This window comes from Podarcis filfolensis (genome assembly GCF_964270895.1).
Source record: "Podarcis filfolensis genome assembly, chromosome: 8".
NCBI classification, from domain to species: domain Eukaryota; kingdom Metazoa; phylum Chordata; class Lepidosauria; order Squamata; family Lacertidae; genus Podarcis; species Podarcis filfolensis.
This window is the reverse complement of record NC_139611.1, coordinates 52094443-52121221: the sequence shown is the minus strand read 5'-3', so window position 1 is coordinate 52121221 and position 26779 is coordinate 52094443. Positions and strand designations below refer to the sequence as shown.

Below are 26779 nucleotides of genomic sequence, written 5' to 3'. Positions count from 1 at the left end.
GTTAATATCAGTGATTTTTTTGTTTTACTCTTTTTGTAAACCTCTTTAAGGTTGCTTTGCTACAATCAAGTGGTAAATAAATTTTATGAAATAAGTGTGCAAAAACATTTAAGCATTTAATAAATTACTATTTTAAAAATGAGATTGTGTTGCTTCTTTTAATTGCATTATTAGCATTTACTAGAGTCTAAGGTAGGCTATTTAAGCAAGAATTAGCAGAACACATTGTATTATTATTATTATTATTATTATTATTATTATTATTATTATTATTATTATTAAAATTCATACACCCTTCATCATAAGACCTCAGGGTAGTTCACAGAATAAAATACAAGATAAAAACACAACTAAATAATTAAAACAAAACAGCAAAGCAATAAGCCCTCTTCCCACATTATAAGGAAACAAAGCTAAAGGAGAGGGTAGTCTGGGCCAAACCCCCTTCAGGTTTCTGGGAGACTGCATCACTTACCCACTTTTCAACTACCACAAAGAATAGGAACTCTAACTCCAGATTAGGGGAACCCCAATATGTATCCACATTCTGAACATTGAGAAAATTATGGCCTTTTTGACTTAAAATGGAAGCAGAACGTACAGTAGCATCTACGCACATGCTCAGAAGACATAAGATTGGCCTCCTGGGAGTGATCTTTGTAGCAGGGTAGGCCGCAGGCTCAAGAGCCAACCTCCCTTCTTGCAAGGGTGGCTTCCTTCACTGTTACACCAGTGCCAAAGAGACCAAAAGGCAGGATCCTGCAGTCTCAGCAGTTCTGCTCGCTGCCAAAACGAATACATCTGACAACAATTAACTTGTCATCTCCAAATGAATTCAGATGAACCACCCACTCTGCAGAATGTGCTTCAAGCACAGAGAGTGTCCCTTTCCTCAACATCTGAGGCTAAGTCACACTTTTATTTTAAAGGTGATAAATCTCTGAATTTACCAAATCAGGGAAAGCCTTTAAGTCTATCGGTCCCTCCAAAGTGACAATGCTGGAGACTTTCATACAGCTCAGTCTATCCTACTTTATCCTCTCCCTATCAAAGTGTGAGTCACTTTGAGTTGCCTTGGGCAAATTATAGCAACTAACAAGTATAATAAATATAACAAATATAATCAATCATCAATAATAAAATGATTTCACATAATTTGTTGTGAAGATGAAATGCAGGTGCGGGGAGGACCCTAAATTCCTTGGAAGAAAAACAGGATATAAATATAATAAATGCAATGCAATTAAATGAAAGCAAGGTGATAAAAGTTACCATGTGCAAACTTTCTTCCTCAGAAAGAACTTAACAAGAGATCCTCGGCTGCAAGTGTGAACTATTGCCTCTGCCAGAAATTAGCAGCTGTTGTTCCTGGGACTTTTTGCTTTTTCTAACCATGCCCAGCAGTCTCTTTCAAAGACCAGCTGCCTAATAAAGCATAGACCCTGGTTCTGAAATTAGGTGGGAGCTCTTAGGACGCACAGCGGAGAAGGTGGGCTAGCTTGTACTAGAAAGGAGAACACAACTTTTCTGAGTTACCCTGGCAGCCATCACTCACCTATCTGCAAAGCACAGCTATGTTATAGCCATTCCATGCAGAGAGCAAACAAATCACTAAAATTTTGAACACTATAAAGAAGCCGGTTACAACGCATCATGTGACTTGTTACTGGATCCATTTTTCCTTTACGTCTGAAGTAGACTGAGGTGTGCCTGAATCTTTTTGAGTCACTCAGCACTCACCATATTATACTACAGCCAAGATACCACGATTGGAATACCCCACAGAAAATTAGTGAGGCTCACCAGTCTGCAAAATGGGGGTGCACGAGAGAAGCCTGTCACAAAATGGGGGTGAAGTCTGACATAAACAGCTGGCAATTGCTGGCATCATTTTCTACTGATAGCAGATCACCTTTTGGAAATGGTTTAATTGCTTGCCATAGGTTTTCCTATGAGGGGAAAGGTTCTCAGATATGAGGCAAGAGGCGGAAATGTGGGGCTGGGCTCACAGAGGGGAAGATGAGGCTGGCATTCTCAGTTCTCACCTTCTTCTCTCCCTGGTCCAGCTGAGTCTCTGGGGCCACCCAGACAGGGAAGCCAGCAGGCCTCCCCTCGGCCTATTGGACAGGGCCTCTTGGCAGGCAAGATGGAGGACGGCAAACCCTCCTGGCTCACTCCTTGCCACCACCAGCAGGCCCTTCACGCTGCCTGCCCTACAGAGTGGCACAGGGCACAGAGGAAATTGTCCTCGCAGCAACTTAACAGAGGTCTCCCCTCCCCTCAGGGGGAAACATGGAGGGCGTTGCTGCCTGGGGTTGGGCACTTGGGTATCGGCATCTACTGAATCAGCCACCCCACAGACAAGACGCCCTCGCTCATTAAGGAGCAGTCACCGACCCCCAACACACACCCCTTTGCAAAGCCCAAAGTGCCTCCCTCCCTCCCTTCTTGATGGGCCTTCAGGGGTGTATTCCAGAAAATATTCCGCGCCAAGAATCTCTGCGTTTAGTACTCCAATTACATTATATAACTGTGCATCAATGTATACAATTTATTCTGGCAGCCATAATTTGCAAAACATAGGGTGAACATTTTGACAAGAAATAAGGTGATGGGGAACGATGAAGTCAGATGCAGTACGGCAAAATATCCCACACAAAAAAATCAAATCAGTTTTCCTGCTTGGTTGCAGCCTAGGATCATGGCAATCATGAGTCACTGCTTTTTCCATTTTTATTATTTTTTAAATCTCACACTGAGAAAAACACAAGACACCAACCCAAATCTTTATTTTTCCGTTGACACCTATGTCTTTTACATATATAATTCAAAATACTTGACAACATTTTGTTGTCCTCACTTGTATATACTATTTTTTTAATTTACAAAATTTATAGACTTGATAAAAAAAAGATCACCCAAGTCTGGAATTCTTGCTGTTATTCTCCTGCCCTAGAAGTGCACCCAAACTATATTCTGTTCTTTCCTAGGCACTGAATTTGTACCATTAAAACCAGGGCCTCGGGTGCCATAATTTATTGGGCCAGCCCTGGTTAAGACTGCCATAGTAAAAGTTTACTTAGGAAGCACCTCTGTTATCTGGCCACAAATGCAAGCCAAGGCAGCATCCCTAGTGAGGAAATGCACAATTCAATAGGAGATTTCTTACACGTTTGGGTGTGTGACTTCCACCCAATATGTGTTCTTTCCCATTAATAATGTCACTGGCCTGCAAGTTTTATCATTATTTTAACTGTGTTTAATCTATTGCTCATGACAAAGGAGACACCTCTGAAATGCATTGAGCTAAATAAACAGCTGATTAACAAAAGCACCAGATCTTGCCTCCTTTTATTTTCATGACCTTCACTGCCAATATCCTAGTATTCCAGGGGGTCTTTATGATACTTGCTCCAAAAAAGCATTTAAGCCATGGGTAGGCAAACTAAGGCCTGGGGGCCGGATCCGGCCCAATCACCTTCTAAATCCAGCCCGCAGATGGTCCGGGAATCAGTGTGTTTTTTTTACATGAGTAGAATGTGTCCTTTTATTTAAAATGCATCTCTGGGTTATTTGTGGGGCATAGGAATTCATTCATATATATTTTTTTCAAAATATAATCCGGCGCCCCACAAGGTCTGAGGGACAGTGGACCAGCCCCTTGCAGAAAAGGTTTGCTGACCTCTGATTAAAGCATTCCTGAAAACTAAATGAATATGTTCCCATGGTCCTAGCATGGATTTATTTTCAGTATTAGAGCACCTGCTTGCTATGCAGAAGGGCCAAAGCTCAGTGAAAAGATTGCAGAGAAGCATTCTGAGGGGGTCACAAATCTTGAGTGGCTGCCGGTCAGAGTAGACAGTAGTCCCACACGACATAGAGCAATGATCTGACTCAGTGTTACACAGTTTCGTACGTGTGTGTGTGTGTGTGTGTGAGAGAGAGAGAGAGAGAGAGAGAGAGAGAGAGAGAGAGAGAGAGAGAGAGAGAGAGAGAGAGAGAGAGAGAGAGAGAGAGAGAGAGAGAGAGAGAGAGAGAGACCTCATCCACAAGCAAGGCCGGTCCCTCCAGTAACAGCCCACTCTGAGACCTATTCGAACAGCAACAACCTCACATGCCCCTTCATTTCCATGCAGATCAAAGAAGGGTGGAGACTTTAAACAACTTGTAAAAGACGCCTTTGTGCAGAAAGGGACGTGTGCCAAAATATGGGCGTTTATGAAGCACAAGCACACAAAGGGGAACATATCCCCAGGCGTTTCTCCCTGATCTATTAATCAGCCTAGCATACCAGCCTTTGGAAAGTGTAAGGAAAACCCCAGTTAAAAAGATGAGATGTGTTCCTGTAGATGGTCCAGTGAACAAAGAATTGACAGCCACCAACCAAGTACTGAGATAAAAGCTCTCTGATTTTGCAGATCTAGCAGGATCTCTAGTTGGCTCCTTGGCATTTCCTACTGTTGAAAATGGAGGGATTGGGGGGGAGAGAACCTTAACTTTTCCATCCCCACTTTCCCCCATTCTCTCTCACTGTTGCGATCAAACTACAAGTTCCACTTATTGTGTGGCAAATTGGGTGCTTCTGCCCTTCATTTTCCGTCATGTGCTCTGCAGATTTGTTGCTGGTGATGCATTCCACCTTTGAAATTCATTTTGTGTTTGTGGCCAAATGCCCAGTCATACTTGTCCCATTGAGATCCTGCATGCTATCCCAGGAGTACGTTCCTCACCCACTACAGGAAAGGCAAGTAGGGCACAGACTGGCTCAGATACCACTGGGCACAGGAAGCCAAGTTAATTCCAGGTTGTGGGTGGCCCCCAGCAACATGCCAATGAGAGCGGGTGCTCTCATATTTTTCACAAACACCCTCAATTGCCTTTAATTTGTTCCTATTTTTCTTGTGCAGCAGGTTGTTTAATACTAGTTTCCTGTTTTTAGCCAGCTCAAGTGTGCACATAAGGGGTGACAGAAAAATTATGAGGAATGATTTTGTCTGCAAAGAGGAAACTCATAATTAAAAACATTAGAAGAGCATGGCTGCTCATCTAGTCAAGCACCTAATTCTCACCGTAGCCAGCCAGATGCCCCAAGGGAGACCCATAAGCAAGCAGGACCTGAGTGCAACAGCAGGGCCCTCCCCACTCGTGATTCCCTGCTCCGTAACTGTTTGGCCATGAGATCATTATCAGAGTGTGGACTTTCTCTACTATTTCCCAGGATCTACCAGATAAAACAAATACGGTTCATTCTCTGGAAAGAACTGAGTCTGGGGCATTCTCATACAAAAGTGGTGGGGTGTGAAAAGTATTATTATTGCCTTCATCATCATTAAAAGGTGGCGAAGGTTGTCACCTTTTTACTGCCTGGCTCCTGTGCTTTGAACAGCAACTCGACACATTGAAATTCAAGCTTATGTCCACATTCCCCTTTACTGGGCACTCATTAACTTTCCAGTGCTGGGTTTTTAGTCAGAAGACATCATCAAAAATGCAAATGAATATTGTACTTCCTTATAAGACACTACTGCCTGATGCCGTTGCTTCTCAAAACCAGCTTCACACTGATTGGAGCCCTTAAGCTATTCCTAATTAGTCTCTAGCCAAGGTGTGGGCAGCTATGCATCAGGGAAAGACGTCCACACCCCTGTCAGTGCGCTTTAAGGCAGTAATATGAACACACCCTTCGTGGGTGAATCTTCTGGTAAGGGAGGGAGAAGCTGCACATGCCTGATTTCACTGTGTCGAGCCTACTGTTTAAGCACAAGAACAAGATCAGTAAAAAGGGGGCAATCTTCAGCAAGCCCCCATCTCCCAGAAACCTCGTGTCATCTTTATTCTTAATAATTCATCTCACAGTGGGGTTCTTCTCATCTCCCTCTGCCCAGGTTCTAAGCCAGACAGAGCCTTAATGGGATTTTTATTTTTAATTACAACAGAGCTAGCCAAGCCCTGCAAGGATACACTGTGCCTTCCAGATGTTGTTCCAGCACTCCAATTCCTAGCAACCCCAGCAGCCAGCATAGATTAAAGTCAGGGATGGTGGGACTTCGAGCCCAAGAACATTTGGTGTGGGTGGGTGAGCACCCAGTTGGCAAAGGCAACTGCTGCAGGCTTCAGCTTGACTTCCTTGCTTGGATCTTGACCTTGGCCAGCGTACTCTCATGAGGCCCAAGATAGATGATGCATGTGGTGGCATAAGATCTATCTCTGGCAGAACTCTGCCCAGCCTGGCAGAGACTTTTTATGCCGTGATGCCCACAATAGGAGTGCTTTGCTCTCTCCTAGGGAAAAGGACAAAATGCCCCTTGAATCTCTCCTGCAGAAAAAGTTCCTGCCCTTCCTGTTTTATGGTGAAGTCAGCATCCCTTTGCTGGACATTCCCACATGACTCAGGCTGGTCATTGCCTGTTACATGATGCCATAATCAGCTGGTGAGGAGAGTAGGAGCCTGAACTCCGGGGAGGGAGAACAGTGGGGGCACGTACAGGCCCTCAATTCTGCTCCAGCAGTCTCCTCTCTACCTGCAGTCACATAGGACATCAGGCATGTGGCAGGTGGACATGGTTTGGGGGGAAACAGCTTTGCGGGCAAAATCTGAACACCTGGCAGGTCAAGTATGGCCTGCAAACCTTGTAAGGGGCTCTGATGCCTACAGTTCTCACTCCATCTCTCTCAATAGAGCACCAGAAAGTTAGGAACATTGAACTTCCTGATCAAACACCTGACATATCTTATTCCCGCATCAAAGGCAGTTCTGTTGGGCAACTTTGGCTTCTAAGAAGGAGCAGAGCTGTCAGGGCCTAGAAGTCAGTCTCTCTGGAAGGAACACCCAAGGGTGGGGCTCACCTTTAAGAGTGCTGCTGGGTGCAGTTGGTGCCTATGGTTTACCACATGCCTCCCACATAACTTTCTGCCCAGATCTTAAGATCATCTTCAGAGGCCCATCTTTGCCACGTTGCTACTACCAGAGAGGCCTTTGAGGCCTTTCAGTGGTCCTCAAAGAGTTCTGTGATCGTCCCAGTATCAGGCTGAAGCCCTTTTAATCTACCCAAGCTTTTTAGATGCTGTTGCCTTACCTGCACTGACGTTAAGCAGTTTTCACATCTGCTGCTGCTCAGGTTATCCTACTTTCAAAGTTTTACTGTGCTGAATTGCTGCCTTAGGGAGCTTCCAGATGTGGACAGCTGAGCAGCACCTCATCATTGCTGTTCTGCTTTAAGCTGCAAGTGGAGCAGCAACTCTGCTTCCAGACTTCTGAAATCCAGACAACATGCTGCAGCCAGGTGAGCAGTGTCTCATTCCCTGCCTTAAATATGAGGGTGTGGAGTGGGGAGATTGATATTAGTTTGGACAATGGGGGGGCGTGCAGATGAGTTTACTATTCCCTCCACCTTGCTACATGACTGCCCCACCCTGCTACAAGATGGGGGGAAGAAACAGATATAAATTAAATACTATATCCATCTGTCATGGATGCTTTAGCTGAGATTCCTGCATTGCAGGGGGTTGGACTAGATGACCCTTGGTGTCCCTTCCAACTCTGTAATTCTATGATTCTATATAAAAAGGAAGGGTTTAAGAATCAATTCCCAGACAGAAATGCATCATTGTGGCATGTTTTACCTTTTCAGCTCTAAAGAAAAACAGCAACAGAAGCTGAACAGGTAAAATATGACACAGGGATGTTTTGTTCACATCATGTAAGTGGCTGTAAAATGTGAGTGAACACTGTGTGGCTAGTCCCCAGTAAATTCTTAGTGTGGAAACAGCGATAGTTTAATTTTTTGGAATTCCTAGCCACTCTGGAAAACCTTTCATGGTTGAAGAGTGATATGTAAACTTATGTAAATAAACAACAGCCCTGCCCTCCAGGCCTACTCTGCACCGTGCACCACAGTTGCTGTACATGTAGACCCATTTGTACCCCCAGCTTTCTCTGAGTCTTACCTGTTAAGTCAGGGATAGGCAGGAAGGCAAGTTATCCTCCATGCACATTTTAAACCCAGATCCAGCAACTATGGGAAAGGTTGCAGAAATATGCCCTGTGCATTTAAATCTATGCACTGCCCTCAAAGATGAGGAGGAAGCCACAGCAGTTCCTGCCCCTCCTTTGCCCTTCCCACAGCTGCTACTGCTGCAATAAGTAAATAGCAAAGGGGAGGCATTCTCCCCCAGGCTAAGTTCCAACACCAGTCTGTAAAATGAGATAAGGAAATGTCGAGACCTGGTCCCTCTTCTAAGCGTGGATACCTGTTGCAGCACAGCACAGCATGGCTTAAAGGCCCAAGAGGAGCCCCCCCCCCGCAACCTCTGGGGTGAGCTTTTGATTTATGCAATGCTTGAATTGGTAGGTCACAAACTGGACCCCTGTCAAGCGATAGGGCGGCCCTAAAAGCTCTGGAATGCTTTTCCAGTTCATGTGTCCCTCCCCTCCTCCCTACATCTCTCCCTCCCCCCGCCCCCCGCCACCTCACTATGCAACCAAGACCTCACTTTTGCAGACATAAAAACCTGCCTTCAAGCAAGCGGAAAACTTCAAGAATTGCAGTTAGCCACCGAAATCAGCCCCATGTGCATCTTCATAATAAGCTCTCTCCTCTAGAGACTATCGGAAGGGCACCATCTAGTGGCAGCACTGCATTCAAAATTCTGACCGCACAGCTTGCATCAAAATCTTTGGGAAGGAGATATCCTGGCACTGCAGGGAGCCCCATCCGCCAGCGCAAGCACATGCAGAGTCTTCCTGAGAGAAAGGAAGCAGGAGCCTGACAGGGCTACATATGGGTCTAGCCAAACCAAACTCCCTTATGCTAAGGAGGCAAAGGGGTTTCATTTCCTTGGTGCCTGCAGAGCTTACAGAACAGAAGGCTTAGATATCTTTCATAGCTGTCAATGTTTCCCTTTTTTAAAGGGAAATTCCCTTATTCCGAATAGGATTCTTCACAAGAAAAGGGAAAAGTTGACAGCTATGGATTTCTTTCCAGCAGTGACTCTGTAGTGTAGCTGGACTGGTGCAGTTGTGTGGGTGCAGCTTAGTTGCACAAGCAGCTCACATGCCCCCAAACCCAGGGGAAGCCAATCACCTGCAGCAGCAGCAACCTAAGGCAGTCTTTGCCAACTTGGTGCCCTTCATATGTTTTGACTACAATTCCCATCAACCACAAAACATCTACAGATCTTATTATGGTTTGGCCTAATAGTTTTTTTAATAGGTTTTTTTCCTCTTGTGGTCCAATACAGCAACATTTTGTTTCTTATTATTATGTTATTATTTATCAGTTTTTACTGGGAGGCCTGCTGTTAGGCAGAATGTGGGGTGTAAATATTGCAAATAATTAAATCATGTCTGCCTTGATTTACCCCCAAGAGCAAGTGCCCACCCTCAAAACACCAGCCACCACAACCTGAATGCTCCCAAAGAGAAAGTACCACCCGCTGCACAAGAAAAATAGGAACCACTATGAAAAAGGTGAATTCCATGCTTAGGGACGGTTGGGAAAAGAACTGAAAATAAAACAGCTGATATCATAATGCCATTACACAAATTTATGGTGTGACCACATTTGCAATACTGTGTAAAATTCTGGTCGCTTCACCTCAAAAGGATATTGCTGGGTTGGAAAGGTTGCAGAAAAGGGCAACCAAAATGACCAAGAGGATAGAGAGATTCCTCTCTGAGGAAAGGTTGCAGCTAAAAAGAAAGCCTTTTTAGTTGACCAAAAAGACGAGGAAGAGGTGACATGGTGGAGGCAAATAAAATTATGCATGGAGCGGAGAAAGTGGTTAGAGAAAAGTTTTGTGTATTGTCAGTTGTGTTGTGTTTTGATATATGTTGGAAAATTAATAAAAAATTTATTTTAAAAAAAAAGAGAGAAAAGTTTTTCTCCCTCTCTCGTAACACTAGAACTCATGGACGTCCAATTTAGCTGAATGCTGGAAGATGCAGGACAGGTAAAAGAAAGTGCCGTATTTTTTGGTCTATAAGACGCACCAGACCACAAGACGCACCTAGTTTTTGGAGGAGGAAAACAAGAAAAAAAATATTCTGAATCTCAGAAGCCAGAACAGCAAGAGGGATTGCTGTGCAGTGAAAGCAGTGATCCCTCTTGCTGTTCTGGCTTCTAGGATAGCTGCGCAGCCTGCATTCACTCCATAAGACGCACACACATTTCCCCTTACTTTTTAGGAGGGAAAAAGTGAGTCTTATAGAGCAAAAAAATACGGTATTTCTTCACGCAATGAAGTTAAACTATGGAACGTCCCTTCCACTTGGATGACTTGAAAATAGGATTAGACAAATTCATTGAGAATAAGGCTATCAACGGTTACTAGCCACAGTGACCACGCTCTGGCTCCCCTGCCCAAGGCAATATGCCTCTGAATCCCAGTTACTGGGAATCACAAGTGGGCAGGATGCTGTTGTGCTCAGATCCTGCTTGTGTGCTTCCCATAGGCATCTCTATGAGAACAGCAGGTTGGACTGCCTGATCCAGTCATTTATAAAGATGTTGGACAGGACAGGACAGAAGCTTGCAGCACGTCACTCTACTTGTCACTTTTTTCCAGGGCATCATTTGTCTGCATACCAGGAGAAGGCATTTTGCTTAATGAATTTCAGTTTGTCCAGCCGCCATGGAAGGCCAAGCGAAAAAGCCAGCAAGGCGAGAAGGTGCAGTTCCGCTTCTGAGGGTGGCCCCAGCATTCCACTGGGACTGGGACTCCAGTTCATGCATTTGAGCTCCGTGGGCGGAAAGAAAGGAGCACTTTGCAAGGGCAAAGTGATTTCCTTGTGAAGATTGGAGAGACGGGCAAAATGTGTGCAGGCCTCCCTGCAGACGTCTTTGCCCTGTGCTCAAAGGCCAAGCATTCCCAGGGAGCGGGATGACTGGAGCATTGTGCTCACGCCTTCAGTCCATATGGTGGGCATAGAGTTAAAGGGCTTCATTTTCTCATCCATGTCTGTGCTCTTGAAAGGGCACATTGGGGAAATGGAACAAAACAGCATCCACCCCCTACCCTGCATTTCAGCAGCCTTGTGCTCAGATGGCAGGAGGCAATTAAAAATCATTTCGAATGAGCTCATTTGTTTCTTCTGCTTCTTGTACAAGGACCATTGTGGCCTTGGCTTGTGTCTCTGAAATCTCAAGATTTACTCAGCAGTGAACCTGGGTGAGGGTTCAGTCCCATTTCCTGCCCTGAGGAAGCTGACGTTTTTCAATAAAAGGAATATGAGAGGCGCCTGTGTGACAGTTTGATTCTATCCATTTGTACATGAAATAGAGAATAGTGGTTTTCTGTCCCACTACAGGTGCTAACACTCAACAATGCGAGGATGACTGTGTCATCACAAACGGCTGCTGTTGTTCAGTGGGGTTATTTTACATACATTTAAGATTAAACTGAATGTTCACAGTCTGCATACCTTTTACATTTCTTTCCCATTTGATCTCCAGTTTTTACCTTTTTATCTCAACACCCATCCCTGCCAGCTAAGACTCACCCTCCTTGACAAAATAGCCTCTGTTCCACAGATATTTACGCCATAATATAGTTGTTTGTCTTTAAGGTACTGCAAGCCTGTTAGTTATTTTTGCCAGGAGGAATGCAGAATAACTATGCAAAGTTAGTCCCTATTTTGTTTTAATTAGAGAGGTGAGTTGTAGGCAAACACTGTGACCAGGATCCCACAGACAGCATGCAGATGCTGGAGAAAGCCTCCCAAGGCCAGGTTGCAGGCCAAGAAAAGGAGCTGCCTGCCACCCCCACTAGCACCAACACCCCAAAGAAAAGGCAACCCAAAGTTCAAGAAGAAGCCCTCCTGCCCTGTGTCAAAGACCCTTTCCAGCCAGGACACACGCAAAATCAGAGACAAGACACTGAGATGGGAGGTCTTTTTCAGTCCAGTTACAGATAGGTAGCCGTGTTGGTCTGCCATAGTCAAAACAATTTTTTTTTCCCTGCCAGTAGCACCTTAAAGACCAACTAAGTTAGTTCTTGGTATGAGCTTTCGTGTGCATGCACGAAGAAGTGTGCATGCACACGAAAGCTCATACCAAGAACTAACTTAGTTGGTCTTTAAGGTGCTACTGGCAGGAAAAATTTTTTTTTGTTTTTTCAGTCCATGCAGACTTGTTTCTCTGCTCCAACTGAGCAGGGACACAAGAAATCCTGGCTAGGAATTGGTTGCTATAAGTAAAAATTATTCTGTGTGGGGAGTGGGGTCAAAAGTTTTGCATTTTGATGAGAGACTACCTAACTTGTACTTTGCAAACCAATACACAGACTGAGACACAAGTATCCTTCCACATTCCCTTCAGAAGCTGCCTTGTATTGAGTCAGCACATTTACCCATCTAGATTAGTGTAGCTGACACTGACTGGCAGCAGCAGCAGCAGCAGCAGCAGCAGCAGCAGCAACAGCTCTCCAGGGTTTTTCAGACAGTAGCACTGTGCTACTATTATTATAATTATTATATATTTATTTATACCCTGCCTTTTTCCCTGCTGGGGACTCACGATGAAAACGATGGCCCTCCTTTGCTAGGATGGATGGCTGAGGACAGGAGCAGATGGAGGGTCTCAAGACCCACTCCTCCTTCTTAGTACAGACAGGCAAGTAAACAGGGTCAGCTGCTCAAATTCCCTGGGAGTGAAGGAAATCTCATTAAAGAATTCTGGAAAGCCTAACCTCAAACTATACACATTGCTCTATCATGTTTGGTTCTCTGTGTTTATGCAGAATGAATAAATGCGCGTCCTTAAAGTTATTTGTTTATTGGCTGAAACTATAGCAATTTTTTCCCAACTTTAAAAATCTCATTATTAGTTCAGCAGCAGGTGCTGAATGACCGAAGTTTTTCACTTGCTTGTGCTGAAATATTACTTGGCACCTTTCAGCTACAAACTGGTGGCTGTGTACATGGGGTCCTACGCCCTTTATCGTTATCAGGTAGCAGAGCTGGTGGCCGGCCTCAGGGGTCACAGTTTGGCGAGCTTTTGAACCTGGGACTCCAAAACTTTAACAATTACTACACCCTACAATGGAACACATTTCTGAAAGTCATTTCCACTTTCAGACCAGTTTGCAATGGCAGGGAGCCTGTTTCCATGGACCGTGCCTTGCCCGCGGTGGCACCAGTTTCAAGCTGGAAAGCTGCTCTTTCCCCTTCTCAAACTGCGCTCTTTGGAATGCGCCGCGCGGTGACTTTTCCGCAAGGAGGGTTAGCCAGGTGCGCTAGAAGAGGCGCCTAAGAGAGATGGGGCTCATCCCAGGGGCCCCCTTGGTCCTTCCCGCCAGCTGCCCAACAGGAGCAGGGCAGGAAGGCAGCCCCGGCATCCTGGAGAAGCAAGCTGCCTCCGAAGACGGAGGCTCTGCCGTCCACCCCTCCCTCCCTCCGGGGATCTGTGCCACCTGAGCCGGGAGGCCGCCGGCTCGCTTCCCACCTGGAGGGATCCCGGCCTCCTCCAGCGCTTCGTAAATACTGAGAAACGGCGAAGAGCTGCGATAGATTGGTGGATGGAGTCGGGCGCAGCAACTGCCCTTGAAGCTGCTTCGGGCAAGGCTCTCCGACCCCAGCTCCGTGCACGTAGGAACCTCGGCGGCCCCAAAGCTCGGGCGCCTCCGAGATGGTCCTCGTCCGCCAGCCGGCAAAGTTCGGCTCCCGCTTCCCCTACGGAGCTGGAGCACCAGGCTCCGCCCGCTCCTCTCCCCGAGGCACTCTGCACATGCTCATAGGAGCCATCAGCCTGCGCGCGCTGCCGCCCCCTCGGGCGCGACTCACCATGGCCGTTGTTGTTGACGCTGCGGCCGCCGCCGGCGGCAGGCTCTTCCCGGCACTGCTGCTGCTGCTGGAGGCGCCCAGCTGAGCCCGGCCCGCAGCCGCAGAGCCAGCCAGGCCGGCCCTGTAACCTGATCCCCCCTCCGCCCACCGCCCCGCCTCACCCGGCCGGGCTTCGCAGACTGCTCCGGCTCCCAAGGCCCCGCGGCCTCCCAGGAGCAAAGCGGAGGTAGCGGGGAGATCAGCTCCCGGCCTCGGCTCCAGAGGCGCCCCCGGACCGCCCCTCAGGGCCCCGGGAGCGGGGTGCATGGTGCCCCTCACTCCCCGCGATGCCTGGGTTCGCTTGGGGCGAAAGAGCCGCTCCAAGGGAGCGAACGGGGTCCCACTGCTGCCCAGGCTGCGCCTCCATCCCGGCTAGAGGCTGTGCTAAAGGAGGCCAGAGAGGGGCCCGTCCCAGGCACACCTGGAAGAGGCCTCGTTGCCCCAGGGTGACTGGTCGGAGGATCCCCCTGCCCGGGTGACTCGGGAATCCCCTGTTGCTCACGCTGTTCTCTCCGCTTGCCCGGTCCCAGCGGCCTTGCTTGCTTGCCCGGTCCCAACTTCCACCTGCCTCCAGCACTCCAGGCTGTGGTCACGCAAAGCCTGTCCTTAGCCTCCTCACTTTGGGGTTCGGGCTCCTGCTCCACATCGCAGGGCTTGCCAGAGAGAGGCCACCACTAGCCTCCTCTGCGCTCCCTAGGACTCTGTGGCTTTGCCTGCAGTGATCCTGGCACTGGCACCCTCCAGACCCCAGAGGCCTCTTGGCAACCCCTGGCACACACACAGGCCATCTAGCCCTTGAACCATTGCACCCTCTGGAGCCCCTGGTTGGCCTCTTCTAGTGCCAGCCACATCCTCACCCAAGTGGATTCCCAAACTGTGTGGTGGGGAGAGGGGCCTAATGCCAGGAAGAGATGCCAAGCCTTGACACCACCCCTTGATTTTGGCCAACAGAGGGATGCCCAGCTTCGAGCCTGTCCTCAAGAGGCAGGCATGATGTTGGGTCCCTAAAACAAACCTGAGCCTTGAAATCAGCATTCTCTTTTGCGCCCCTCCCCATGACCCCAACCCATCTGACTGCACTTGTCCTTCGGCCTTTAACCCACCCACCCACAACAGCTCGGTCTGCCAGCATTACACTTGTCACCCCCTCCCTTCTGTGGTGCCAGGTTCCGAGGCCCTTTGTTGCCAATCCCAGGTGGAACCAATATGCAGGTATAGTTTAAAAGGCCAAGTAATTCCTGTAGCTGTTCGGGAACAATTTTTCTGGGGTGGATACTTGTCTTCTCAGTCGACAAGCTGAGTGCTACGAGTTCAGTGTTGCTGTGCTGTGCCTTTTGTACAATCTAAATAGGTCAGATTGGGAAAAGGGCCCTCAGCCTTTTGTGGTGCTTGAGTTTGTGTAAGTGGCAAACTCATGCCTAAACTGCCTACATTCTAATCCACCTCCTGGGCCTGCAAAAAGGACATTGACAAGATTATGTCCCTAGCCCACTCTTTCAACACCCACTCCAATATGGAACCACATTTTTCAAAGGCAACTCATGAAACTGATCCTCCCATGTCTTGCGCCCATTCCCCAGAAAACTCAGCCAGACAGCTGGGTGGTGAAATGCAGTTTTTATGCCACAAGGCCCCTGGGAATAAGTGGTGCATCAGCTCTTCCAGTCTGTACTGTCCCAGGTAGTGGGCATTGCTTGAACCCAAGTGGGTGGGTGTGCTATGCACAGTTTTCTAGAATTGCAGGCCACCTACCACTATTCCCAGTTTGGGATCAAGCAAACCAAGTCAGGTCTAGCAAAGGCCAGCAAGGTAAGGTCATATAAGGCAGGGTGGGAAATCCAGATAAACAAGGTCAGGCAAAGCAGAGGTCAAGGTCCAAAAGGCAAGCAAGCAAGATGTTTAGCACCCTGGAGAGCTCCAAATGGAGTTTGGAGAGGCAGGCTGGAATGTTGCTCCAGCTACCAGCAAACCCAGGCTCAGGGACTACAGCTTCCTCTGGGCAGCTACTCCTGCCTCCTCCTAAGGAGTGGAGTCCTGACCAGGCCCAGTTTGGCATTCTGTTTTTATAAATGTTTTTATTTTTTTTCAAATTACAGCAACAACAATAAAATAAATTGTCCAACAACAACCAACCCAAGCTTGTCCTCTTATATGTACAGATGTGTATCATGCATTATAATAAAGTTTCATTCAGTTATTCTAAACGGTCTTGCCACATTTCCCCATGAGCATCAGGTGGCTTCCTTCCATGGTCTAAACGATTCATGTACTCAATAAATATTTGCCATGTATTATAGAATGAGAATGGATTGTGTTTGTCACTAGCTGCTCTGACTTGACAGGCCAGCTTCTTGGCCATTGCTATTGACCACAATCTAGGAGTCAATGTTAAGACCTGTTCCTGTTGTCCAGCTTCTGGCAATTTCCATACATGCTGCTATTAGCAGAAAAGTTAGGAGCTCATTATTAGAATAATCTAGAGTGGGTGGGAGTCTAGAGCACTGAGTAAGCCTGGGTTTTTGGCCCAAGATGCACTTGGCATTCCCGGCGTCTTCCCTTGAGCCCTGATTTATGGCAGGCTCTTTTCCTTAATGTTAGTCTTCATCCCTTCCAGTGAATCCCTTGCCATCCTGGGCTCCCAGATGCCTTGGCAGGAGGGTAACACAGATCCCTGCCAACAGATAAGTGGCGTGGTCAGCTTTTGAGTATTGATCCAACACGAGGAGGGGGAGAGCAGCCATCACTGGGATGGTGTCTTTTGGTGGAGCTTCTCCCTGCTCTCTTTCTTTGACTTTCTCTCTTTGGGACAGGAGGCAAATGGATAGGGGCCAGCCAGGACTGACAGGGCACTGGGCTCAGCACCCCAGGAGTTAAAACTCCCATCAAAGCAGGAAGGGTTGTGCCCCAGCCTCCTAGTTGCAGAAGTTCCACTCTGAGTGTCAGAACAGTCCCCACTGACCATGCACCAGAGAATGCCCAGATACAATGTCCAGGTGCCCAGTATACCTGAAGGAACGCCTCCACCCCCATCGTTCAGCCCAGATACTGAGGTCCAGCTCTGAGAGTCTTCTGGTGGCTCCCTCACTGCAAGAAGTGAGGTTACCGGGAAGCAGGCAGAGGGCCTTCTCGGTAGTGGCGCCTGCCCTGTGGAATGCCCTCCTATCAGATATCAAGGAAATAAACAACTAACTGACTTTTAGAAAACATCTGAAGGCAGCCCCGTTTAGGGAAGTTTTAAAATGTTTGATGCTTTATCATGTTTTTAATATTTTATTGGGAGCTGCCCAGAGTGGCTGGGGAAACCCAGCTAGATGGGCGGGGTATAAATAATAAATTTCTACTACTACTACTACTACTACTACTACTACTACTACTACTACTTCACCGGGCTTACTGCCCCCAAGTGGTGAGTTTGCAGACTACGTCATAGAAATGGTTAAATCCCGCCAGGCAGGTTTCCCGTTTCCCCCACATTTCCTTGGCTTCTTTCCTCTAATCCTTGACTTCAGACTCTCATTGATATATTCCTTTCTCCCAATCTTTTATTTTGGCCCCATGCGGGTCAATACCTTTCCTGGAGCACCTGCTGAAAGCACCACCACCACCAGCCCAGCATATGAGGCAGCTTTCCCCAACCTAGTGCCCTTCAGATGTCTCAGACTGTGAATCCCAACAGCTCCAGCCAGTGTGGGAATAAGAAAGGCTGTGTAAGACGTGGGACTTTCTCTCCTGGAAGCTCCACTGGGATGGACGGGGTTCTTGAGTATCTCCTGTCCCTCGCAGGGGAGCTGGTGTGTGTCCTAGTAGGGGGCTGTAGCCAACACAAGCCCCCTGATTTTCCCAGCACCCAGCTAGTTCCCGGCCCTGCCCTGTGGCTGACCACCAGGCACTCCTAACAAATCGCCAACATCTGGTTCCACGGTAGGAAACAAAGGTGGAACTTCCAAAAATCCCCAACTCCCTTATACACACACAGAAATTTCAGCTTAATAAATGTTGGGAATGAAACATTACGGAAATGCCGATTGCAAGTCATGGAACCATAATCACAATCCTATCAAGGGAGGCTGAAGGCTTTTTCCTCTTAGAGAGGAAGTCATTTTGTGTGGCAAATTCCTCCGCCGGTCACAGTCAATTGTTTCCAATGGCTAGGGGCCAAAGGCGGGAGGGAGGGGTCACAGTAACAGCCAGGAAATGGTCTGTTAAACTGGAACAAGGAGAGCAATGCAGGGAGTGGGTGGCTGTTCAGGTAAGGTCTCTCAGGGCTTCCAGTTCGATAAAACAGGCAGGAAGAAGAAGCAGGGCCCAGGTCCATCCCAGCCAAAATGGAGTAAATAACAGAGAATGCTGTGTTGTGGGGGTGGGGGGGAGTCATAAGGCAGCTGGTCCTGGTCCCCCCCCACCACATATCAGAAGCTGTATCCTGAAGGTTGGTGGGATCCCACCATTTATCCGTGGCCTGAGCAGTCTAGAGGGAGAAAAAACAAAACTAGAAAAGAACTAAGCTATGGTAACATCCTTCATGGGGTTGGCACCCCTTTTCGTTAGTATCTCCAAGTTTTGGACAGCCCCCTCACACCAACATTTGCAAAACTGCAACTTTTAAGCACTTGCTTTCTTTCTCTCCCCCCGATCCCTTTTTATTATTTATTGATTATCATTATTATATTTCTATATTGCCCTGCATTTGAGAGTAACAGGGCCGTTTACAATGTAAAAACACAAAAATGCATAACATTGTAAGAAACGAACAAAATAAAAAGACCTCACATTCTTTAAAAGGCCATAGATTATTTACTGTATTTTTCGCTCTATAAGACGCACCAGACCACAAGACGCACCTAGTTTTTGGAGGAGGAAAACAAGAAAAAAAATATTCTGAATCTCAGAAGCCAGAACAGCAAGAGGGATCGCTGCGCAGTGAAAGCAGCAATCCCTCTTGCTGTTCTGGCTTCTGGGATAGCTGTGCAGCCTGCATTCGCTCCATAAGACGCACACAAATTTCCCCTTACTTTTTAGGAGGGAAAAAGTGAGTCTTATAGAGCAAAAAATACGGTAATTAGCAAAGGCCTGGGAAAAGGGAATGTTTGTTTTTATTTATATATTAATTTCCCTCACGTGCAACATATTTTGAGATAGTAAGTCTGAGTTTCTTACTACAGTGGTACCTCCGGTTGCAGATTTGATCCATTCCGGAGGTCCGGTCAGATCCCGAGGTTTCCGCAATCTGTACTGATTTTTGTTAGCTGCTCCGGGAGCACTTTCAGCTAAAGTGTGGGGTAAAAATAGTTTAAATAAACCCTGTTCTGTGTAGCAACATGGGGTAGTTTAACATCCACTGAGAAGAGAAACAAGGAGTGGGAATGCATCAGACCCTCAGTTCACTCTGATCCCTTAGTTTGTGGGAATAAATGCACCCCTTCCAGCATGGTTGAAAGTAAAGTTGGCAGAAATGCCCATGTGCAAAAAGCTCTCAATAGCTGAAATCTAGAGCTAGGAAATGATTCAGCCGCAGCACAAAAGCTAAGATTTCTGGCAACTCACTACTAGAACACACTGGCAGCCAAATAAATGAAACCCCCCTCCCTAGGCATTTCGGTGGGGTGTGTCTGACTTGAACTGGCCACTTTTTGTTTGTTTTTTTTATAAAATATTTATTGAAATTTTCAAAAAGTTTAAAGAAAAACAAAAAACAAAAAAGAACAAAAAACAGACATATAACTTTCAATCACATATTTCCTTGACTTCCCCACATCTCCCCTTCTTGTATTCCAATTCAGTTTTTAATTCAACAAGTTCCTATCCCCAAATTTTACCTTATTATATTTAAATCCTTTTACTTAACCAATTTTAACATAAACCTCAATCTTTATACATCAAAACTTATTCTTAATACCTTTTTCTAAAGTCAACCACAATTCCATTTCACGAATTCCCCATTTTAATCTAAGTAACAAAACAAAATATTTACAAGAAAAAACCAAATATATTTGTACCGCCTTTGGATACCCAAAACCCCACTCCCCGCCTTTCCTGGTTTCAATCTCCAACCGATGTCCATCAATCCATCTGGTGTCAGCCTGGTGACCTCACGTCCGAGGCCCTTAAATCTCTCTCCTTTCCTCTCTGCCGGTTTTTTTGATAGTCCTTTATGATAAACACCAAATCTCGGAGAAGCTCTGTCCCAATAAGGTCCATATTTCTTCCTGCCAGGCCTCCATATTTAGAATTGTAATCCAAGTCTTGTTTTTTACTTCTTTTAAGTCCAATAGTCCCAAAAACTCCTGCTTTCACTTTAATCAGGTTTGTCTTTTCCTTTGAATCCATCTTTACAGGCCTTTGGCCTGCCAGGCCTCCATATTTAGAATTGTAGTCCAAATCTTGTTTTTTACTTCTTTTAAGTCCAAGTGTCTCAGAAACTCCTGCTTCCACTTTAATCAGGTTTGTCTTTTCCTTTATATCCATCTTTGCAGGCCTTTGGCTCTCTTTAATCCTCTGCTGCATTATAGCTCCTCCTTCCTTTCCCTCTAAATTGTCATGTGTATCTTCTCCCACTTTTTCAAGTTTCTCAAATTTCTTTTCTTGTTCAGCTGCAAGAGTTTTTAGCTCAGATGCGAAGTCTTTTTGTTCTGGTACAAAGGCTTGAGTCAGGTCTCTTCCAATTTCCGCAAGTTTATTTGCTTTTTCATTCAATGTTGTAGCATTTCTAGCCAAAACAATGCTTTGTTCTTGAAATTTTCCCAGACGAAGAAAGATTTTCTCCAATTCCATCTGTATTTTTCCACTTACAGCCATTCTGTAATGTCCCAGAGCCCCCTCTAGGGGAGTACTGGTTACTTAGTATTCCTTCCAGTTCTAATCCAAAAGTCCTTTATTTTCCTTTGTTTTCGACAATTTGTTGCCTAAATGTAACAAATATAGCCAGCCGAGGCAATAGAAACAAAGTTCTCTCTCTTTTTTTTCCCTCTCAGCTTTGACAGCTAGTTTGACAGCTGTCAAAGTCTTCTATATCTCTTCAACAGGCTCCCTCACGGATCGCTCCCGGGTCCTGGGGGGGGGGGTAGCAATTCCACTCTCAAAGTTAACTCTTATCCTCCAGCACATTCACTTATACTGCCAAAACGTGAAATTAATTACTTTTAACTTCTCACGAAGAAGACGTTCTTTTCAACCTTAGTTATCTAGTCCTTGCTTTAAAATGTTTACAAAAGGGGGAGACGGACTTCCTCTTTGCGCCTTCCCCGCTCGTGCCGAATCAAAAAAGAAGTTTTTAATATCCAATTTCCGTATTACTCACGGGTTGTTACTTTTAGTCCAAATGATCAAAGGAAGAAGTCAGCACTCTCCAACCATGGCATGCGGCTTCACTTCGCGGAGACGGGTAAACAGCTCTCAGCTCTGCGCCGCTCACCCCCGGTCTGTTCCGGAGCCTTTAAAAAGGCTCCTTTGCAGCGGCGGGGGGGACGCAAATGGAGCCCGCCGAGCCTTCAGTTCTCAGGCTTCCCCGCCTGTGATTTATTTCGGGTCCCCGCTTCGCCGTAGCGGTAGAACCCTAGCTCCACGAAGCAGATTTCCTCCGGAGATCGGAGGAAATCCGCCATTACCGTTGCTGGCGCTGACCGGAAGTCCCTGAACTGGCCACTTTTTGGACACAAGAGAGGTGGAAGTCTGTATGGGACCCCCACTCTGAGCATACAGGGAGACCTCTGCTATCCATGCACCCACAAGGTGCACCCAGCATACAGAGAGTCAGCATGGTGTAGTGGTGAGTGTTGGACTAGCATGGTGTAGTGGTGAGTGTTGGACTAGGAGATTGGGCTTCATATTTGCACTCGGCTATGAAGCTGCCTAGGTGACTTTGGGCCAGTTTCTGCCTCTCAGCCTAACCTACCTCACAGGGTTGTTGTGAGAATTAAATGAGGTGAGGGAGAACCACGTACACCACCTTAAATTACTTGGATGAAAAGGTGGGATAGAAATGGAATGGAATGAAATATATCAATGCAGAAGCCTGTACTACCTTGGCCAAGAGGAAAGTTAAGTTCCAGGCTACATTGGCAAGATCAGAAGCAGGAGAGGATTTGAAAGAAAAGCTCTGGGAAATCTCTGGTCTCCTCCCATCTGTGGGAACCATAAACGAGACCACTGCTGACCTCCTGCTCATCCCAGCAGAAGCTGCTCATTCAGATCAGAAAGGCTTCCCTCTTCCCTCCCCATCCTCTGCCAAGCCAGATCAAAAAGCCATTGGATTATCTTGGCAATGAAAAATGTTTATCTTGCTGACTCTTAATCACCTTCATTCCATGCTGAGCAGCTTTGCCGGCCTACAGGGGTCTGGATTAATGCTGTGGGCTCTCCAAGGGACAGAAGGGCAGCCTGTCTACAGCAGCCAGATGCTGTCTGCTGCTGAACCAGCCAATGCATTAACTGCTCCAGAATTAGGGCAAGTTGCCCCCCCCACTGCCTTCCCCCTCCCCACAGGTTTGTCCTTCAGGCAGCCTCTTGGCTTTCATGCCTGTTGCTTCTGGGGGATCATCCTTGGTGTTCCTGAGGCCCTGCTTTCCCAGTTAATGGTGGCTCTACACAAGTGCTTGACATAGTGCTCATTATCCTGCGATGCTCTTCCTGATGGCCAAGATTCTATAGCATTTACTCACAAGCTCTATTCAGCAAAGGATTCCAGCAGTTAATTAACTGCTTCCTCCGAGTAGATTCAAATTGTGTTATCGCTTCCTGATCAAGGCAGCTGAACAGTTAGTGGTAATACTACCTCATTTATTGTGCCTTGATGCCTATCAAATCTTTATTCTGCACTTCTTCCAAGCTACTCTCTTTTTCTCATCACAGCAACCTTGTGAGGTGGGATGGCAACCCTTCCTTCTTATAGCAAAGCAATTTTGTTCTGTTAAAGAATGAAAATAAAGCCTTTCCCCCTGCAAGAACAGAAACTTGACATTGGAACAGTGAAAAGAGGTTATATCAGGGGCAGTTAATAGGCTATCAATTACCAGACCCTCACCCTTGCCTCTCAGGAAGCAGTAAAATGGGATGAACCTGCGAGCAGGAAATGTGTAATTAAAGCTACACTTTTAGAAAATTGAGGTGGGGGAGGAGGCAGTTTGAACACAAGGGAACAGGACTGCATTCTTTTGCCACCACACAGTGTGGCTAACCTTTGGAAGCTCATTCACACACACACACTTTCATTTTCACTGCTGTGCTTTCCCCTTGTTCATCACATTAGAGCACCAGCAGCAGGAATACGGCCTCTATACTGCTGCAAGCAACTGGTGTAAACTTTAAGAAGGGTTGTGGGTATGGGGCTGGCTCCGCTATTGCCTGGATTTGGACTCGCTCTGCAATCTTGCACTGTTGGGCAAGAGCTCACCTGCCCTTCATCAGGCGCTAGAAGGCAACAGCGAAGCCTTTCAGATGACTTTAAAACAAGAAGTTGAAGAGCAGAGGGAAGAAACGCAGCGCAAATTCCTCCCAATGGCATTGAGAGCGGGGGTTATCAGCACAAGGCAATGTGAAATCCCAGCTGGACAGACTCCACATCAGAAAAAGGGACAGAGGGAAGAAAAGCCACCTCTACACCTCAGGAGGTTGGACACAGTCCTTGACATGAAGTGACCTGGTACCATCTGGTCCAGAGGCCATGGAGCCCTCTGTTAACAGAGGGAGGGGAAGGAAGACCAGTGAAGGCATCCGTCTGGCACAAAGGTTTGGATTCTCCATCATTGTTATTACGTTATAGTTACGAATTTTAAAACAGGACTTGTGGGAGGGTTTGTGTGGCATGAGAAGCCACATGGATGTCTCTTCTAAGACAGGGTAGGGGGGCAATGTCCCAAAAAGCCAGCTATCTTAAAATTTGAACATTAGATACCTCCTTAAAATATATTTGTTGTTACATTATTCAAAAGTCTCCGCTGCACAATATAGTAGACTACAATACTGTACTGTCAACCATATTGTTAACCTTACTGACTCCAGACGAGGTGCTTTTGCTCTGCACTGTACACTGCGAAGGCCTTTGGCTAGATGCAATAAAAAAATATTGATTGACTCCAGTCTAGCACCTCATGTTTCCCAAAGCTTATTTTCATGTTCAGAGAAACTGAGCCTGCCAGAAGCTTTATTTTGATCCAGCAGCTTAGGTTTTGCATTGTTCTTGTTAGTTAGCTGGGCAAAGAGCTGCTTGGCAAAGTCCTTTGATTAAATGCAGTTCTTGTAAAGTTTATCTGAACTGCTGGTCTATTTATTTTTTCATGAAAGAACAATGAAGTTAAAACTTAGTCCATCAGAAAGGTTAAGGGCACAATCTAAACCCACGATCCACCATGCTGGGGATGGTGGTGGATGCAGCATTGAAAGTGCAAGAGAGTCACTGCTGGGCCTCCTGCTGGTGGCAGCACAAAACATCTCAGTGGCTCCACCAGCTCCAGAAGGGAGTTGCTGCTGCCAGCATTATGTGTATGTGTATTTTAATAAGAACAAGAGAGTGTAAGATTATGTGTCATGGGGGTGTTGAGATGTGCACATGAACTTAACAGTGCTTACTTTATTTTTTGGTTGCAATTTTGTTAATGCCGTTAATATTATTTTATAGATTATAAATGCTGTATTGATTTGTCAATTGTATAAGATTACTTTTGCTTTAAGTGTGGATATTTAGCTTGTTTTTTATTTGCTGCTTTGTTCACAGTGTTTTACCAATTGTTTTGTTGATGGTTTGTTAATTACTCTATACGATTTAAGCTGTGTATGTTGATGTTCTATTACGCTCTATCATGTTATTATTATTGTTTGTAAATTGCCTGAGGATTCATTTGAATGAAAAAGTGGCATAGAGATATAATCAGTAAATAAATCAAAGCAGGATTTTTCCTCCCCACCGCCACCTTCTGCCCAAGCTAGCTTGAAAAACAGGGCTACTGTGGAGATGGAGGACAGTGACTGTGCCCCTATCTGGCTGGGATTTAGACTGCTCTGTCAGGAAGAAGCTCAGCTTTCTAAAGAGGCACGCAGAGGTGAAGAACAGGGCAGGGCAGAGCCCATAACTCATCAGCAGAGCCTTCCAGTGCACCTCTAGCAAGAAGGGTCTTAGGAAGGGATCTATCCAAAGTCAAAGAGGTGGGATAACAGTCTGACTCAATTCTTGCAGCTCCTGCTCTGCATGAGAATCTGGGTCAAGAAGCCTGAGCAGAACCAGCAAAGGCAGGTGTAAAATACAGGGCAAAGTGTAGTTCAGATGCTGGTTCTAACGTAATTACAGTTCTTAACTAGCTTGTCTTTATTCCTTTGTATTTAGTAATGTTTTGAAATGCAGTAATCCACCTTGGAACCCAACTTGAGAGAGAGAGGCTGGATATGAATACATTATGTAATAATAATAGTAATAAAAGCCACCTGAAAACAAGGTGATGTCTACACATTAAGCAAATCCAAGAGGCTGGATTTGGGATGAGTAGACAAGCGTGGGACTTGTTGAGAGAAATGGTGAGCACTGATGGATTTGGGACTGAGGGGTTGTTAGGACCAAGACAACAGCACCTGCCTCTCTAACCCCATTGCACTTCTGCAGAGACCCTCCCAAGGTGGCCACCCTGAGGGAAAGTCGTGTTGCCTGGCAAAATCTGTTTCCTCAAAGTCCAGAGGGTGGATGCCTGTCTTATCTCAACAGGGATGCTGTTCCACAAAGCAGGGACTGTGGAGAAGGTTTCTGGTATTTCTGGCACTTTGTGGAGAGATGCTCCTGCAGAACGCAGGGCATAAAGGACATGTACAAGATAAGGAAATCTCTCAAGTAACCTGGCCCTGAGCCTTTTATGTTAGTACCAACACCTTGAACTTGGGGAGCAGCTTGGCAGCCACTGCAAATCCTGCAAGCAAGGCGTTATGTGCTGGCAGTAGTTCCCCCCCCCCCAAAGCAACTGGGCCACTAAGTTCTGCACCAGCTGAAGCCTCTGGACCAACTTCAAAGGTAGCCCCACATACAGCTCAGTCGGTAACAACATGAGATACTTAATCTCAGGGCTGTGGGTTCAAGCTCACATTCGGCAAAATGATTCCTGCATTGTAGGGGTTTGGACAAGATGACCCTTGTGGTCCCTTCCAACTCTATGATTCAATAAAGCTATGAAAATGAATTGATGGATTTCAATCCATCCCTTTTACAGTGGACTCTCCTCACCTGTCAAAGTGATCTAGCAGCTGTGGTCAGTGATCCCATCATGGAACCCAGGAGTTCCTCTCTGCCTCTCTGGTTCTTCAAGTGCAGCATGTGGCAAGAAACAGGTTTGGTTTTCCTCCTACGGCTGCAACCACCAACATGGCAAGGTCAGGGTCCAGAAATCAGGGCAGCTTCTCAAACTCATTGGCCAGGTGATGTTCTGTTGTTCTTCCTCCCTGAAAGGCTCCAAAGGGAGGTTGCTGCCTTCTTAAGTGCAGAAAGTCCAGGGAGAGGGATGCCAGTCTGCCAGTCAGTGGGGCTGCATGCCCGGGAAGGCACGGCTGTCACTCCTGCTGGTCACCCTTGTCTGTCTCTCCACAGCTCTCTGCTCCTCACTTGATGTCTTGCAAAAGAGAGACCCTGCTAGTCTCCTGGCCCCCACTGGGAAACATAAAACATATCCAAACACTGGAGAAAAACAGAATAAAATATGCAATTTGATGCCCCAAAAAGTCTGGACTGGCTGCAGGGCTGCCGCCAGCAGCTGACTAGCCCTCTGAGTGCTGAGGAAGATTTTTCCCCACTTGTGGTCAGACCCAACAGCTCCAGCTCCTGCCTCAGAGACAGCTTGCTGAGGCGATGGGCTGCGGAAGGCCATCAGAGGTCTGGCATGGAGTTGAGGGCAGGCGCTGCCAAAACCAAGCGGGCTTCTAAGTGCATGTGCCCCACCACCAAAAAGGGGATGAGTTTCTAAAACCTCTAAGTTAGGATTGTGTAGCCACTCT

General features: G+C 46.6%; 1 protein-coding gene and 1 long non-coding RNA gene across 7 annotated transcripts in view; one reads left to right on the top strand and one right to left on the bottom strand.

Annotated features, from left to right (window-relative positions):
• Positions 1–26556, bottom strand: part of PLEKHG4 (pleckstrin homology and RhoGEF domain containing G4) — a 64737-nt gene extending 38181 nt beyond the window's left edge. Inside the window, exons 1-2 of one of the 6 annotated variants that reach the window (XM_083624850.1) lie at positions 2046–2379; positions 1273–1425 (exon numbers count right to left, since the gene is read on the bottom strand). In XM_083624850.1, coding sequence (XP_083480976.1) covers positions 1273–1275 — 3 coding nt within the window. In that variant the 5' untranslated portion in view covers positions 1276–1425; positions 2046–2379. Of the gene's footprint in view, positions 1–617; positions 648–1272; positions 1426–1803; positions 2380–13780; positions 14026–26015 lie in introns of those variants that run through there. The other 5 variants (XM_083624853.1, XM_083624849.1, XM_083624854.1 and 2 more) reach the window with 5 other exon arrangements.
• On the top strand, positions 6819–11419 carry LOC310769669. The gene is made up of 2 exons (XR_014551785.1): positions 6819–7283; positions 10567–11419. It is a non-coding gene; the product is annotated as an uncharacterized lncRNA (long non-coding RNA).
• Positions 26557–26779: the final 223 nt, after the last annotated feature.